We start from the raw sequence: 14,985 nt of genomic DNA, 5'->3' as shown, positions 1-14,985 counted from the left end.
ACGCGATGGCCCCAGTCAAATGTTTTGTAGTAGTTTGCGCAAGGACAAGATAAAAGATATTGCTCAGAACCAAGTGGGATAGCTAGCGAGATCGCGAAAATAGTTGCACAGCCGGAATAGGTTGTTTATTCAATCGTATTTGCAAACCTCCGCGATGGGGATTGGGATGCGAGTTTTTAGGATCAGTGTTTCAAAACTCTCTCTCTCCCTTCCCCCTCCCTCTCGCCAGAGTAGGTTGTAAAAGATTGTCTGTGGTGTGAAATCAGATGCTCAAGAGCAACTCCCCCAATTCCCTTCTTGGCGGATTGTCTTGGAGCTTGGGTATATCTTGCGGCGGGGGCTTTTCGCGCGTGTTCGGTATCCCTCCCATCTTTCATACTTCCTTATGCTCCGCAAAGGGGACCTTTTCTTTCTCTTCCTCGTAGTGCTGGCCAGCCTCCTCAATGGTCTCGGCAATTCGGTCGCCAAAGATGGCTTCGATTTCTTCGAGCTGTGACAGGGGGATGCTTGTGTCAGTATCATTCACCCCTGATATACACGAGAAGTTTAGTGCGCACTTACTGTCTTGTTCTTTGTCTCCGGGTAGAAGAAGTAGAAGACGGTGATGAAGATGAAGTCGCATATGACGAAGATGAGGAAGTATTTCCACGAGATGTGCTCGAGGGCCAAGGGCGTGACCTGGACAAGGAGGATGACGATGCAGTTGAATGTTGCGTAGCCGCACGCCACCCCGGCAGCCCGAATGCAGGTAGGCATAATCTCCGAGGAGTACTGGTAGTCTTATTAGCCAAACCGGGGGAAGGAGCCCCTTAAAAAGGGAAGGACAGAGGACTCACGCATGGAGCAAAGGTGTTTAGAATGCCGCCATATCCCCAAACGAGGAAGAACATGCCGAAAATGATGCCCTTGGCCACGCCCAGATCCATACTACCGCCTGCTTCGAATCGAGCCCACATGATGACGATGAGCAAGGCACCTGGGATGATGAAGCTGTAGGCTAGAAAGACTGACGACCGGCGGCCAATGCGATCGAACCAAGGTGACATGCAGGCGACTGCGATGCAGACGACGGTGCCCCAGATACCAACCAGAACAAGGGACATGACTGCATCAAAGCCGCAGATCTGGTAGATGAAGACTTGATAGTTCTGAAGTGGAATGATTCCTGTGAGTTGTTGGAAGAGAAAGAAGTTCATGACAAGAAGAACTCTCTTGCGATAGGAAGGCTTGGTGAAGATGTCCTTGATGCCGAGCTTCTCTTCCTGATCAAGTTGGATTTGGGCTTTGATTTGGTGAAATTCACGTTCATAGAAGGTATCGTCATGGTGCAAGCCGCCGTGGATGCGCTTAAGGACAGATTTAGCCTCGTCGTAATGGCCTTTCATGACCAGCCACCGAGGTGAGCGTGGCATCCAGAATGAGAATGCACCCAAAATGAAGGTAGGCACCGCTTGGAGACCGAACAGGACCCTCCACGACGCGTTTCCTTTGATGAAATAGAACCCTAATCCAAGCCATTCCGTGACTGCGTAACCGAGAGAGACATTCATGGCATAGATCATGCCGATTCTGCCTCGGATATGTGGTGGAGCGACCTCGCTGGCATAGACTGGTGTTGAGATTAGACCAGGTGGCTACGAAAGAAGCGAAGCTGCACCTACCTGGACACAACGCAAACACAATGCCGCAAGCAAGGCCGCCAATGACTCTCCCGGCCACAAACATCCCATAATTCACTGCAGCGGTTTGCAAGATGATAGCAGGGACGTTCAGCAGACAGGCAAATTGTAACGTCCGTATCCGGCCGAATCTGTCAGGCAAGTACCAGTTGGAGAAGTTCCCAACAGCACATGCAGCATAGTATGCTGAGTTGAAGGCCCCGATAGTGTTTGCATTGAGCTTAAAATAGGTCAAGAAGCTGGAATATCCCAGGACAGAGGTGGTAATGCCTATGAAGTGGTCAGTAAAGCAGGTCTCGACGAGCATCGCAGCCTGCAAAACCCACCCGAATCGTAGCCATAGAAAGCAGAACCAAACGTGATATAGGCAAGACAAAACAGTTGAAACCTATTGAGGCCAAACATCTTTGCTGGCAGATATGATGATCCCTTCACAGAATAGGATGCCACGAAGCCTCAGAGACTTTGAAAGAGGTTGACAGGAGAGTGTTCGAGGCGGACGGCCTTTAATAGTTCAGTTTTTGAGGAATCCTCGTGCAGATCCACAGACTTCGTGCCGTCAAGGCCAACCGATCACGTACAGAGTCTGGGGTTCTCGCGGAGAGAGTTCGAGAATAGTGGAGAACTTGGTCAAAGTGCCGAAGGGACGACATCCCCCAGGTCAGTCTGTGTGATGCACTGGCCATCGATGGCTGGAAGTCATTGTCAAGCCCGTTAAGGGCCCCGCTCGTCGGTTCCGCTGATCCTGGTCCCAACTCTTGAGACTCGGCTTTTGACAAAGGCTGCTAAGTCGTATCATCAATATGCTTCGATCTAGGATAGTTCAAATGAGCAAGTCGGTTGAGGTGCGGGGGTTGTAATGCGGCCTAAATGTGCTCGCTTCTCCATCACGTCTGCTCTGTCGCAGTGATCTCTTTGGTCGATGGCGCCCCAAGGCGCTTTCATTGGCATGTCGCTAGACCTCGTGGTTCCGGAGCTGCGTTCACGGTGATCTCGTCTCGAAATTGGGCTGTTGTTGTGAGGAAGGATGCGAGAAACAAGTGACTGAGCATTTCGTGAGTAAGGCCCAGAGCTCCCTCGACAACCCAATCATATTTGAACCACTGGGTTCGGATCAACGCTCCAAGAGTCGAGAACCCTGATGGCTCAGTCTGGCTGGTTCGAAATAGTCTCTCGTTTGTACGAAAGGGAAAATGGAAGGGGAAAGGGGGGAGAATGCCGCAAACGACCCGCGGTACAAAGGGTGGAAGTTAAATACCTAGTAGTAATGATAGCTTGACTACGATGGAGTTTCTGGGAGAGCACCGCATTTGCATATGCACCAACGTATTACGTAGTGCAGAGCACTCGTGGTGCTACGCGCAATTTCTCCTCACATCGCTTACTACCAACTTACCATTCCACCTCTATCCATACGAAGTCTGGAGCCAAGAATCAATATTCGGAATGAAGTGCCGAATATTACACCACCCCAACCCACATCCATATCCACACACGTACACAAAAACGCGTCTTTCCTCCAAAAGAAAAAGTAAAAACAATCAACAGTCAGGATTCCCAAATGGTCACCCACTTTAGTACTAACTGGCCGGCATCAAGCTTGAGTATGGCTGAGCGAACGGGAAGCCCTGTTTTCCTGATCCTGTGGTCGATTGCGGCAAAAATTGCACAAATACCAGCTATCAGCTCCCCAGTTTCCCCTTTGGCGCACGCTCTACGCAGGGTTTCCACTGCTAAATGGGTAAAATAATGGCACTCGGCTTTTTGCCCCTCTATCAAAGTATGAATGACTGAAATCTTGTTCTTCTTTCGGAGGCGGTCAATATGTTTGTGATTTTCAGGTCAAACAAGGAGGAACGCCCGCGCATAACCAAACACCTCTCATACATCACGGAAAGAATCAAACAACCGATATGCCCAACGAGTGTGCAACTGTCAGAACCAATGCCACCGTCTTTATTAATACACCGCCTGGCTTTGCTGTGGGTAGTTGTGGTCATATTGGTATCCGCTGCCGTCGTCTTCTTGCTCTTGTGGATGACCTTCTTCCATGCCTTCCTCTCCTGGCTCTTCTCCATAATTTTCGTATCCTTCATCTTCTCCTGAGCCTCCCATGCCACCAGCGGCATATGCCATACTGTGAGGGTCATGTACCATGTTGTGGTCATATGCCATACTATGAGAGGCAGCAGTTCCTTGAGTTGCATGCAGATCGGAGTAGTTCCCTCCCACAGCAGAGGCCCCCTGTTCGCTGTGCGGATCGAATGAGTCTTGTTCTCCCATGGAATAGTTCTGCATTCCTTGCATATCGGGGTGCGCTCCCATCATAGAGGAGGCACTGGCCTGTGTGCCTTGCATACCGGGATAGCTCCCATGCATGGAAGAATGGCCCATTTGTGATGGGTCTTCCTCCCCTTGGGGGTATTGCTCGTCGTACGGGTCATCGTCACCATACTGCTCTTGTCCTCCCATGCCGTGTCCGTGCATTTGTTGCATTTGCTCCTGCATTTGTCCGTGCATTTGCTGCATTTGTCCGTGCATTTGCTGCATTTGCCCGTGCTGATTGTGATGGCCATCGCCGCCGCCCTGATGATAATCTCCACAATCCTCCAGGCCTTGCAGATTGACCGTGAAAGTCGGGTTAAACTCAGGGTTGAATTCGTTGTCATTCTCAGGGTCGAAATCATTGTCGTTGTTGATAGGCCCGGTGCTTCCACCTGCGACATTCCCTATGCTTCCGCCAGAACCACCAGAGATGTTGCCGAGTGTGGTGTTTCCGCCTGTGCTGGTGCCGCCGCTGACGCCGCTGACACTGTTTCCACTGGCTGTTGTTTGTCAGGTCGCCGATCACTCAAACTTTTGGAGGACAAGTCCAGATAAATCTGTACTCATCTTCAGACCACTCACCTCCCACAGGCCCAACCGCGTTTCCGGTACTATCGCTCGTACCCCCTCCTGCAGTGGAAGTTCCTCCTCCTGAAGTTGAATTTCCCCCAGCTGCATTTCCACCTGCTCCGCCCGATCCGCCTTGAGTCGTGTTGGTGTTATCCCCGGTTGTGGCAGATTGCGAGTTCGATGATTCGGCGGTGGCAGTGGCGTCGGCCGTGTTGGTGTTTTCGTCACCGCCGCCGCCACCGCCGCCGCCACTGCCGCCACCCAGAATGCCTGGGATCAAAGCTCCTGCTAACTCTGGGATGAAACTCATTTGAATTGATAATGTCGAGAAAGCGGATGACTAATTGGACGTTCTACCGTGGTTTAAGTAAAAAGATAATTAGGATGAAGTAGTACTTGCTGAGGTGAGTATGGTAGGCAGGAAAGGACAAACACAACGACTTTGAGTCCTTATATCCAAAACACTTTCTAAAATCGTAGGTTATTTGAGAAGATGACTTTCTGCATCAAGGCTCCACACTCATCAGCCACCTTGGCTGTTAGTCGAACGCATTAAAAGAGAGGCTACCAATTTTAGCCCTTGGCGTAAGAATAGTTACTTCTCTGTAACGGTCCAAGCTGCAATGACTATTGGCTTGCTTTGAATACATCGCCGGATTCAGAATGGATGTTTCTACCACGAAGAAAGCAAGGCCTCTTCGGCCCCGGTGCTGAAGGGGTCGGATATTGTTTGTCAGAATATGACCCACTTTTACCGCACCCTCAAAGATAGCGTATTATTGTGGGTCGAAAGGTTGTTTCGTGCTAGCGGTCTGATGGCAGCTCAAATTCAGGCTATGCTGCCAGCTATTTTGAGGTGGAGGTGGGTGAGAAGTGCGACTATTGGGCGTCTATTTTCACTTATTCGATTACAGGCTTACTGATTTGGCTAGCTACCAGACTTGCCTTCTTTCATTCAAGGTATTAACTAGCTACCACCAAGGCGTTGGAAGGCCTAAAATCTCGTCTATCAACTGGAAGATTAGCTCTAGAGGCGATGTGAATTCCTGTTACCTGAGGCGGCAAAGTCTATTTCTTGCACTTTTTGGACGATTTGCATGACTGTCCATTTTCGTACAACCAAATTCGTGGTTTGAGTAGAAAATCCTCTACCCTGCAAACTTTCCAGTAAGAATGTCTCGTGCCTTTGTACAAGGCCGCAACCCGCTGATAGCTGTCTTAGGAAAATGCGCATATGAATTCAGGTTCAAGAAAATGAGCAATGCCAGACGAGGAGTGGCGTGATGAGATTCAGGAATATGCGCTCCTTCTAGACGCAGTTGCAAGCGGTGACAGATCTCGAGTCGTGAAACACTTGACAGATTACATTCTCGGCAAGAAGGAAGGGAGTCACGGTTCGCAGTCCAACAAAGAAGAACCAGAAGAGAAACGGGAGCAATACTACGAGCAAAACGAAAACGACTACGAATATTATGAAGAGCGTGAGGAAGAGTACAACGAGCCGCACGCGGAGGCGAACAACAGATTCGTGGATGAAGACGGAATATACAGGGAGGAGGACAAAACCCTTGGATATGAGGAAGAACAATATCAATATGACAATAGCTACGACGAACTTGCAGCTGCTGAGTACGATCTCTCAGCGGCGAATGAGGGCTATTATGAGGGCCCTTACATGTCTGGTGCATACAATGAACCAGATAATGGCGCTGACACGTACGAGGAAGAGCCGTATGGGGATTACACTGACCCCAACCCGGCGCTCTATGGAAACGAGGCGTATAGAGCTGGGGAGACCGAGATTGCAGACGAGAACTATGCAGTTGGAACTTATGCTGGATCCAGCAACAACAATTATGAGAGCCATGCCTATCCCGAAGAGCAACAATATGATGGAGAATATTACGACCAAGAAGCTGATGGGACATATAATGACTGGAATCAGGAGGCCGATAACTACCATTATCAGCAGGGAGCAGAGAGACAAGGAGGTGAGTGGCACGAAGAGCCGGGTTACGGACTTGTCTCAGATGACCAAATCCAGGAGGTCGTCGATGAAGTCAATCTTTACGAACGGGGTGAGGTATATCCCGAAGAAGATCAGATGCCCGCATTTGACGACCCTGCACACCCGGAAAAGCACCAACAACAGCCAGCGGAAGAGCAGCTATATGAAGACGACGATCATGTGTTTCCAAGTCACCACCAAGAATATGCGCAACAAAGGCAAACCTATCCAGATCCAGATGATATTGATGTGTTTCCAAATCACCGCCAAGAATATGCGCAACAGAACCAAACCGATCCAGAAGATGACCTGTCTTCTTACGACACGACAGAAGAAGCGCCCCCGAAGTACTCTGCGTTCCCACGCTACGCGATCAATCCCAACCCGCAGACACAGTATGTACCATATCGCCCGTATCTTACGACATCAGAGAAGCCGGCGGCAGTAGATGACCCGAACAGAAATACGGGGGTTTCCATCAACGGTTACACGGACGGATTTGGCTCCAGAACTGGCGTCAGTTTAGCTGACGATGAAGATGAGTGGGAAGACGAGACTTGCGAAGAGGAAGGCGACAGCATACAGCCTCCACCGTCGACCAACCCCTCTGGTTTCCAGTTCAATCCTCTCAGTCATCAACATGAGTGGCTTCTTTCCATGCCCACTAAGGAATCAAGCCAATTCAAAGTAACTTGAGGGAACTAAAGGCACTAGAGCTTAGTATGAGCATCTCTGTATTGAACAGCCAATTCAAATTTGTTCAGCAGCTAAAGCACTTCTTCACAAGAGCAGGGTCAAGGATGGCCTTGCTCGGCACCATCAGATCCTTCGAAATGGCCGCGGCTTGGCGCCGACCTGCATCAGTAATCTTATCCAATGTTTCTAGCACATGCTAGACTTTCGGAGGCCTCTTCCAGGAACGGCAACGCCGACTGCTCAAAAAGCTTTTGTATCGCCGTCAAATGGGCAGGTCCAGTAGGGCCGTAGTATGTTAGTGTAAGATGCCCTGGCTGCAGCATGGAGTAAGCCCGAACCTGCCATTTTGGAGGGTCCTGTCAAGGGAGCTAATGGCTAGGTACAATTGGTCTGAAAGGTGGATCTGTGAAACTCGGTGTAATGACTGAGCCACTCAAAATACCCAGTACTCGAGGTTTTGTCACTTTAAGTTTCAGGGGCCCGAGCCTTCCCAGTTATCAGCATCTCGGTGTCCGCGATAAGAAAGCAGAACTGGCCTCGAAGTGTTAGCTCGAGGCCACCATGGCAAAGCAAAAGCTTATCCATATTCTTAATTTTCTCCATTGTGGAGGTTGACCCGATTTATTTATGGACCCATCTCCACCCAATATCACTAATATTGGGGATGTCGGGATGTGGCCATTTGTAGCTAGGCTCAGCAAGCACAGCAGACAAGCCACAGTGGGCTTGCCATACATCGTAAATCCTTGGCTGCGACCTTTGCCTCAACGAGCTTGGTATTCTAATCCTGACGGTGTGAGCTGTGTTGTCAAGCAGAAAATAGGCTGTGTCCAATTAGGGGTTGAACAGCCCTGTAGTGATCTTTTCCTTTGCATAATAGGCTCTATTTTGTTGTCGAATAAAACTCCTAGGGAATGCACTTGTCAAATATGCGTCATTGAAGAGGCAAATCAACACACTCTCTGCTTCTAACAGCTTGTTTTCCTTCTCAAGGTCAAGTTGCGACTGATCAACCAGATCCATTGGTCTCCATTGCAATGGACTACGACTATTACCACCACGACTACTACTATGATGGCTACCATGACTATGACGGATGGGATGGCGAGTATGGGGGAGAGGATTACGACTACAACGAGCCCTACTGGGAAGACGATTACTGGTATCATGAAGAATCACCTGAATACTATCATCAACACTATGATGAAAGCCAGGATTATGGGAACGGCTACCACCATTATCATGCATCCGAGGAACAATATGGAGATCACTCTGGTGAATATTATGATCATGGCTATAATCAAGGATCCTCACAAGGCAGCAACTATCACTCCACAGAGGGAGCAACGTACAATCAGCATGATCAACACCAACATCACTACTACGGGAGCGACTCCTGGTAAGGTGGGGAATTGCGGTCATGATTCACAGGTTGTAGGCTAATGATGATCCCAGGAGTGCTTCTACAGTTCATCATTCTAGCAATCATGCCCATTTCAGCACTCATACCGCCGACCATCGTACGCCGAAGACTGCAATTCTAGAATTACCAGTCTCTCCTCCGCCTCCAGCATCTCCAGTCCCTCCCAATCTTTCAGCTCTTTCTATTCTTCGCACAGGCACACCTTCATTTTCGACCAGCTTCCCAAATGCATCTCGGGCTCTTGGTATCAACCGCGACCAGAGCCTGAGTGTGAAGCCAATAGATCCACAGTCCACACAATCAGCTCATTCTCCGACTCCGACTGAGTCCTTTTTCCATAATCTCTTTTGGAGAAGTCCGGTCAAGGCTAGAGCACGCACGAGGCCATCCTCGCCAATTGTCCAATCGAATTCGAGACAAATGCTACATAGGCCCAACTCACCTGCCAACAACTTGAACAGATCGTCCTCGGTGGCCAGAAACTCCCGTGTGACTGGGTACGACGCGACAAGAGAAGGAGATATAGGTTTTCTGGCTCCATCTCCTGTGCAGGGTTGATCTCATCAATAGAGCGGGGAGAGTAGGCGTATGGGATTTTATGTCCATGAAGTTTCACGTTAAAGGGGAGCAATGTTTTATATCTTGTCATGTTATTACAGAAAATAATATATAGTCTGCCAACAGCTCTGTATGCGGATGCTCTCGTTTATAGTCTGAGATATCAGAAAAATTGATACCATTCTGCATAGACACCTATCTATGAACTGAACTACAGTTTAATCACGAGAAAGAATGGTAGAAAGAAAGAAGCCTTCGAGCAACTCCCAGAGTCTTAACAGACCAAAATGACAGTGACGCTCTAAAACGACTGACTGCTACTACAGTCGATATGTTGAAGTGAATCGATTGAGTATAGTACATAGTTATTTCAATATGGCCCTTTACTAATAGGCCACTTTGCGAACCGAACTAGGACGAAAGAGTTGCCAGAAATCTCGAATGTCAGTTAACTTCACATGTAAGCCTCATGCTCAGAGAGAGACTACCGATAATTAGTGCCTGAGGCGTGTGAATAGCATTGAAAGGAATGGAGGCCGTATGTGGCGCAAGGCGCTGGAGTGTACTCAAGGCCCTTCAAAGTGTTGGTGGGGCTGCACCTCATTTAGAAACTGCTTCCATGTATGTTGAACCATCTGATTGGGTGAAAGGTGTAGGTTAAAATAAGGATATTACTATGCTTGATTACTCGGAGGAGTATTTTGGGGAGTTGAGAGAAGATCAACGCTCTATGTGGCAAGGGTACTCGGCCCCCCTCGGGCAAAAGCGAATGGGTCACTAGTTATACCGGGCGTTTACTGGACCGTGCAGCCGTCAAGGCTATACACATGTCATGCTCCTCTACCTTGTAGCATAGCCATGGGCATTCTAGGCATGATTCCACAATTCGTCCCTTAAGTTTAATCGCGCTCAGGTGCACTCTTGTCAATTTTCTCCCATTGCTCACACTCTCTTGCAGACCAGTCACTCTTTACGAGATTTGGCGGCGTTACCCTGCACTTTGGTCACTCTTTACAGATCTGCACCCGTTCGCTGTATTCCCGCTGTCATTCACAACTTCTCTACGCTTTCTCTGGGCTTATCATGAGAGTCTCCCCTTTGTTAACGCTGCTTTCGGCGCTCGCCGCCACTGCATTAATGTTTGTTTGTCTCCTAGGAGGATCCTCAACAACAACACTTTCGAATCTTGATATGTTTAACGTAAGCCAGAAATCACTCTCTTCTTGGGTGAAAGCTGGCTGACTTGGACAAGCTTAACATATCGCAAATAGCAAATACCAAATTTAATAACGGGACCGGCAACGGATGCAATTGTGTTGAGTTTGTAAATGGAACGCTCACAATCAACGGTACTGCCGTCGTTAACGGAACCCTCACTCTGGGATATGCGGAGCTAGATCTCTTCGAATACTACTCCGTTTACGCCATCAATTATTGCGAAGGCAATTATCTACCATCTTACCAAGATGATCATGCAAGCGCCGTTATTACTCACTGCGAGACTCCATCACTGTCGCGGCGGTTTGATCTCGTCAAGATCATGGAGACGGCCATGACACGCCTTGGTAACGCCCTCGGAGAAGACATTTCCTTCGAAGACCTAGACTGGCCAAACGGGATCACGAGCGCATTCATCTACGTGCAGTCTGCTGGTGCAGCTATGATCGTTTTCTTTCTCATCGGGCTTGCCTTCTTGGTCTTGGCTACTTTGGCGGCGCTCTGGGTTTTATTCACAACCAGCAAAGCCGCTGTGAAATTTATCCTCATCACTTCTGTGGTAAGTCGCTTGATTGGTCATGACCGTGGGCCTCTCGTAACAGAATGTTAACTGTCGCTCCAGCTTGCCTTGCTAAGTCTTACGATTTGTGCTGGTATCGCAACAGCAATCACGACAATCGTCGTCAACGGGATCAACGCCAATGGGGCGCAGATTGGTGTGTCCGCACAACAAGGGAATGTCTTCTTGGCCCTGATATGGATCGCCGTCGCGCTGCTCTTCATTTCAACTCTGACCACGGCTGCCACCCTCTGTGTTGGGCCCAGCCGGAGATCACATGTCCCTGTGAGACAATACGAGGCATTTGATATGCCACCGGTGGTAACCAAACGAAGGCCGATGATGATGCCGTATTACATGCAGCCTCCAGATTCGGGTTATTGGGATGCATTCTCGTCAAGAAGGATGCTGGTGGACCCACGCGACAATGAATATTACGGTTACGGCGAAGAATTCAGATAAGCTTGGCCGTCAGGATTTCATGTCTAATACTGGATAGATCGGCCAACATGGGTTGTTGGCCCTTGTATATTGGGAGAGGCCTGTTCATAGCGGAAAATCAATTTTGACTATTTGCGCATGTTAGACTCATGAAATTTCAGACTCTGAACAACGGAAAGGGCATTGACCGGAGAAAGCGCGGTACTGGGCAACACTGAAATGTAAGATGAGGGGCTGAGAGATTTAAGTGAAGCTCATCTATGTATCCCTTCAATCAGATACCAAGCCAATTGACGGATTTAACCAATCGGGGGATTCATTGCTGTGAGACGGCTGCTTTCTGCGCTGTTTGTGGTCGCATGCAGAGAACCTATGTCTGCAGGTTACTCCCGAGGTCCGTGCAGTGGTGGGACGTCCAAACATCAATGCAAGAAAGGGTGCGCAGGCACCTGATAGAGTTCTCCACGGCCCAGAACCGGCCAGTCTCCGGATGACAGCTAGAGAGCCCTTTCAACAAACCTGCTACTGTGGGGAAGTCGATCTGTGGTTTTGTACTGTAGCATAAGATCAGCAGGTTGAGGGGTTTGAAGACTTTGCTTCTTGCATCCAGAACGGAGTAGTCCGTTCAAGTGAGGTGAAATTAGGATTCTGTAGCAGCCCCAGGGCTGACAATGGCATCGCCAATTATGGGTGCAGCTGGCCTCATCTGGCCCCTCAATGCTAATAAGCATACTCAAGTAAGACCAAGCTCACCAAGCACTAGAAGGACCATCGTCGATCTAAACTAACCGCGGGCCTGAACCCTCATTAGTCGCAAATCAGAGCATTCTCCCGATTCGTCTAACCTTGATTTTAACCTTTTTTTCTTTCTGATTTTTTTGATTACCCGCATTAACTAATTGTACCAAGTATTGGTTCATTCCCACCCCATAATTACAAGATTAGATCCTTAATGTTTATGTACCTTGTAACTCCGATACAGACGGCCGCTGCTCAAGCCTCCGGTAGTCAGGGTCCACTAAAACAACCGACCCAGTTAGAAACAGGAAGGGGCTCAGTCTGCCGATGTTCACGTCTGACAGTCATAAGCAATGTCACTGCGGGGCTCTGTCAAGTTTTACTTGAAACGAGGTACTCTGTGCAGTAATAGCCTTATCGGGAGCTGGGCTACCCTGTTCATCGCCGTCGCTGCGAAGACTAGTTCACTTTCCCAACGGAGAGTTAAATCCCCTAACCAGATTCCAGAATGGTCAGGGCATTCTCGGACATGTATCGTAGGACAAGGGGACCAACTCCCTTTGAGCTTTAGGACGTGCAGGTAACACCAACCCCTGTTTTAACTGCAGAGCTGCGGATATTGCTATATCTCTTCGGGTGCCATGAGAGAAGTTAACTAAAGGCATCAACTGAGTTTGCAATTTTCCGCCGGGTGGAATGCCTAGCTGTTCTGAGCAAGCTATTGTACCAGACTATCGCTAGGTAGTGTAGGGTTGCAAACGAGACATACCACACGACAGGATTTTGCCCTCTTGCTTTTCCTTTGCATCCGGTACTTCGCAGCTGAAGTCTGTAACGAGAGAGGCTGAATTGATTGCGTAAAATGAGCTCGAATACGCCGTCTGTTACGGAACCCGTATAAGCTTCAATGCCTAGTTGAAGCTGGTTCTATCTACTGCCACTTTCCCAAACTGCCGGAAAGACAGACCTGGAATTACCCGCCTAATACGATTACAGAGTCGGTCCACGTACGTTTTCTTACATTCCTCGTCCTCGGGGCACAGCGCCTCCCCGACCTCGTGCTGCCATTCCTCCACGAGCACCCATCGCGCCGCCTCTCATTCCTCCCCGTGCCCCCATGCCTCCAGCCGGTCCACCCGGATTGCTCGTGTTTGGATTAGGAACCTGTGGGGCCAAGCCAGCTTGGTTCATTGCCATAGGCTCTGCATCCTTCAGGAGGGAAGCTCTCTCAATCGTGCTGCCGTTCGCCTGGAATTGGCTGCCGCCTGTCGTTCCCGCTGTATCGTCGGGGTTGACCTTGATCTTGACGGCGCTGATTTCGACGTGTGTCTGGATAATGCCGATAAGGAAGCCGAGAGTCGAAATCACCGCCAGCCAATGTAACGCTAGCGCGGCAGTCCCCTTTGTCACCTGGAATACCCCCGGCGCTTGGGTGTTGTGGCTCGTGGCGAGCTGGACGGCTGCGAACATTTGCGAATTCGACACAGCAGCAGCGAAAGCGAAGACGACTGAAAGACCGATAAGGGCGATCATTGCAATCCGCAGTATGTCGAGCCTGCGGTTCCTTTGCGACTGCCTCCAGGAGGATGCTGGGCCAACCCAAGGCTTGTTTAATGTGCCGTAGATGGCAAACATAATGACCCCGAGGGCCAAGAACATGCCAGGAATGGCGGGAAACACAATGAAGACATCATTTTGCAACGAGGCCCCCACCTCAAACAGCACAGAGTTAAGGGTTTGATTAGCAGGCAATGCTTCGAAATCGTATATGTTGTTTGATCCGATGGATAGGTATCGAATGCTTGACGCGTGATCTTTACCGACTGTAATGGCGCAGTGTTCAGGCCCGCTGGAAAGCGAACAACACATTGCTACACGAGAGTCAGCCGTCGTCTTCTTACTCTGTGCTCCTCACGATACGAACCTGTGTACCCGATCCGGAGTCGAGTTGTTGCTTCTCCATCAACGGAGTTGAATTGTAAAAGATAATATCCTGATGTACCACTACCTGCTCCTTGGGCACCTGGGACGTCACCCAGAATGACTAGACCTTTACAGAAACAGTCAGTAGGTACGACTGCAACACAGGTTGAAAGGTATAACTCACTCTGGAACAAAATAGCCAACGCGGCTAATAGATACACAAAAAGCCGCAGCCAGACACTGTCTGCCCAACCATCAGCAAGCCTTCAATCCACGGGGGAGCTTGGGACGTACCGGCTATATGCTTCTTCCAATACTGTGACATTCCAGCGCCCATACCGGCTCCCATGCTTGATACCGAATTCATTTTGAGAGAATGTGTAGTCTAGGCAAATCAAAAGAGAGTAGTCAAGTAGAGGTATGAAATGCAAGGATTGACACAAAACCGAGAATTGATATTCTAACGAGCGAATTTGATGGTGTCAAAGTTGCAGTAGAGATTGTGATGGGTGAATTTTATTCTTATTCCCATCTACTTGAGCTGACTTTGGCTTCTTGTAAGGGGGGCCTGGCGCTGGAGGCTGAGCCCAACCAATTTTAGTGCTGAAATGGCCCTACGGCTGTATATAGCGTTGCCCCTCTGCAGAAGTGACAATATTCTCAGATTCCAACCGGTAGCTACAAGAACCAGTACGCGAGGCTCCCCACATGCTAATTTAAGCTTCTGTTGCCCCTCTCTGCCAAGATTGCTTGAAATCGGGCTGCGCACGGATGCACCTCCGCAAGGCTGGCTGTCTCCTCATCCACAGGCCGTTCCCGCGATTGGATTACATTTCCAATCTATATC

At 49.3% G+C, this 14,985-nt stretch overlaps 6 protein-coding genes across 6 annotated transcripts; 3 read left to right on the top strand and 3 right to left on the bottom strand.

Moving 5' to 3' along the window:
- Nucleotides 1-373: 373 nt before the first annotated feature.
- On the bottom strand, nt 374-2,084 carry A1O5_04294 (uncharacterized protein; the record flags this gene model as incomplete). Its single annotated transcript, XM_007744901.1, has 5 exons — nt 374-490; nt 562-771; nt 837-1,609; nt 1,662-1,949; nt 2,006-2,084. The coding sequence occupies 5 exons, from the start codon at nt 2,082-2,084 to the stop codon at nt 374-376; spliced, it is 1,467 nt and encodes a 488-aa protein (XP_007743091.1).
- Nucleotides 2,085-3,638: 1,554 nt separating this feature from the next.
- A1O5_04292 (uncharacterized protein) lies at nt 3,639-4,884 on the bottom strand (the record flags this gene model as incomplete). The annotated part of the gene is made up of 2 exons (XM_007744900.1): nt 3,639-4,504; nt 4,587-4,884. 2 exons carry the CDS (start codon nt 4,882-4,884, stop codon nt 3,639-3,641), a joined length of 1,164 nt encoding a protein of 387 aa, XP_007743090.1.
- Nucleotides 4,885-5,835: 951 nt separating this feature from the next.
- On the top strand, nt 5,836-7,278 carry A1O5_04291 (uncharacterized protein; the record flags this gene model as incomplete). Its single annotated transcript, XM_007744899.1, has 1 exon — nt 5,836-7,278. One exon carries the CDS (start codon nt 5,836-5,838, stop codon nt 7,276-7,278), a length of 1,443 nt encoding a protein of 480 aa, XP_007743089.1.
- A 1,037-nt stretch (nt 7,279-8,315) lies between these two features.
- A1O5_04290 (uncharacterized protein) lies at nt 8,316-8,681 on the top strand (the record flags this gene model as incomplete). Its single annotated transcript, XM_007744898.1, has 1 exon — nt 8,316-8,681. The coding sequence occupies one exon, from the start codon at nt 8,316-8,318 to the stop codon at nt 8,679-8,681; it is 366 nt and encodes a 121-aa protein (XP_007743088.1).
- Nucleotides 8,682-10,396: 1,715 nt separating this feature from the next.
- Nucleotides 10,397-11,498, top strand: A1O5_04289 (uncharacterized protein; the record flags this gene model as incomplete). Its single annotated transcript, XM_007744897.1, has 3 exons — nt 10,397-10,459; nt 10,512-11,036; nt 11,100-11,498. The coding sequence occupies 3 exons, from the start codon at nt 10,397-10,399 to the stop codon at nt 11,496-11,498; spliced, it is 987 nt and encodes a 328-aa protein (XP_007743087.1).
- Nucleotides 11,499-13,232: 1,734 nt separating this feature from the next.
- Nucleotides 13,233-13,874, bottom strand: A1O5_04288 (uncharacterized protein; the record flags this gene model as incomplete). The annotated part of the gene is made up of 1 exon (XM_007744896.1): nt 13,233-13,874. The coding sequence occupies one exon, from the start codon at nt 13,872-13,874 to the stop codon at nt 13,233-13,235; it is 642 nt and encodes a 213-aa protein (XP_007743086.1).
- Between the last annotated feature and the right edge of the window lie 1,111 nt (nt 13,875-14,985).

Source organism: Cladophialophora psammophila (assembly GCF_000585535.1).
Source record: "Cladophialophora psammophila CBS 110553 chromosome Unknown aczJe-supercont1.5, whole genome shotgun sequence".
In the NCBI taxonomy this organism is placed as follows: domain Eukaryota; kingdom Fungi; phylum Ascomycota; class Eurotiomycetes; order Chaetothyriales; family Herpotrichiellaceae; genus Cladophialophora; species Cladophialophora psammophila.
Note: the sequence above shows the minus strand (reverse complement) of the source record. Positions and strands in the feature narration are given on the sequence as shown.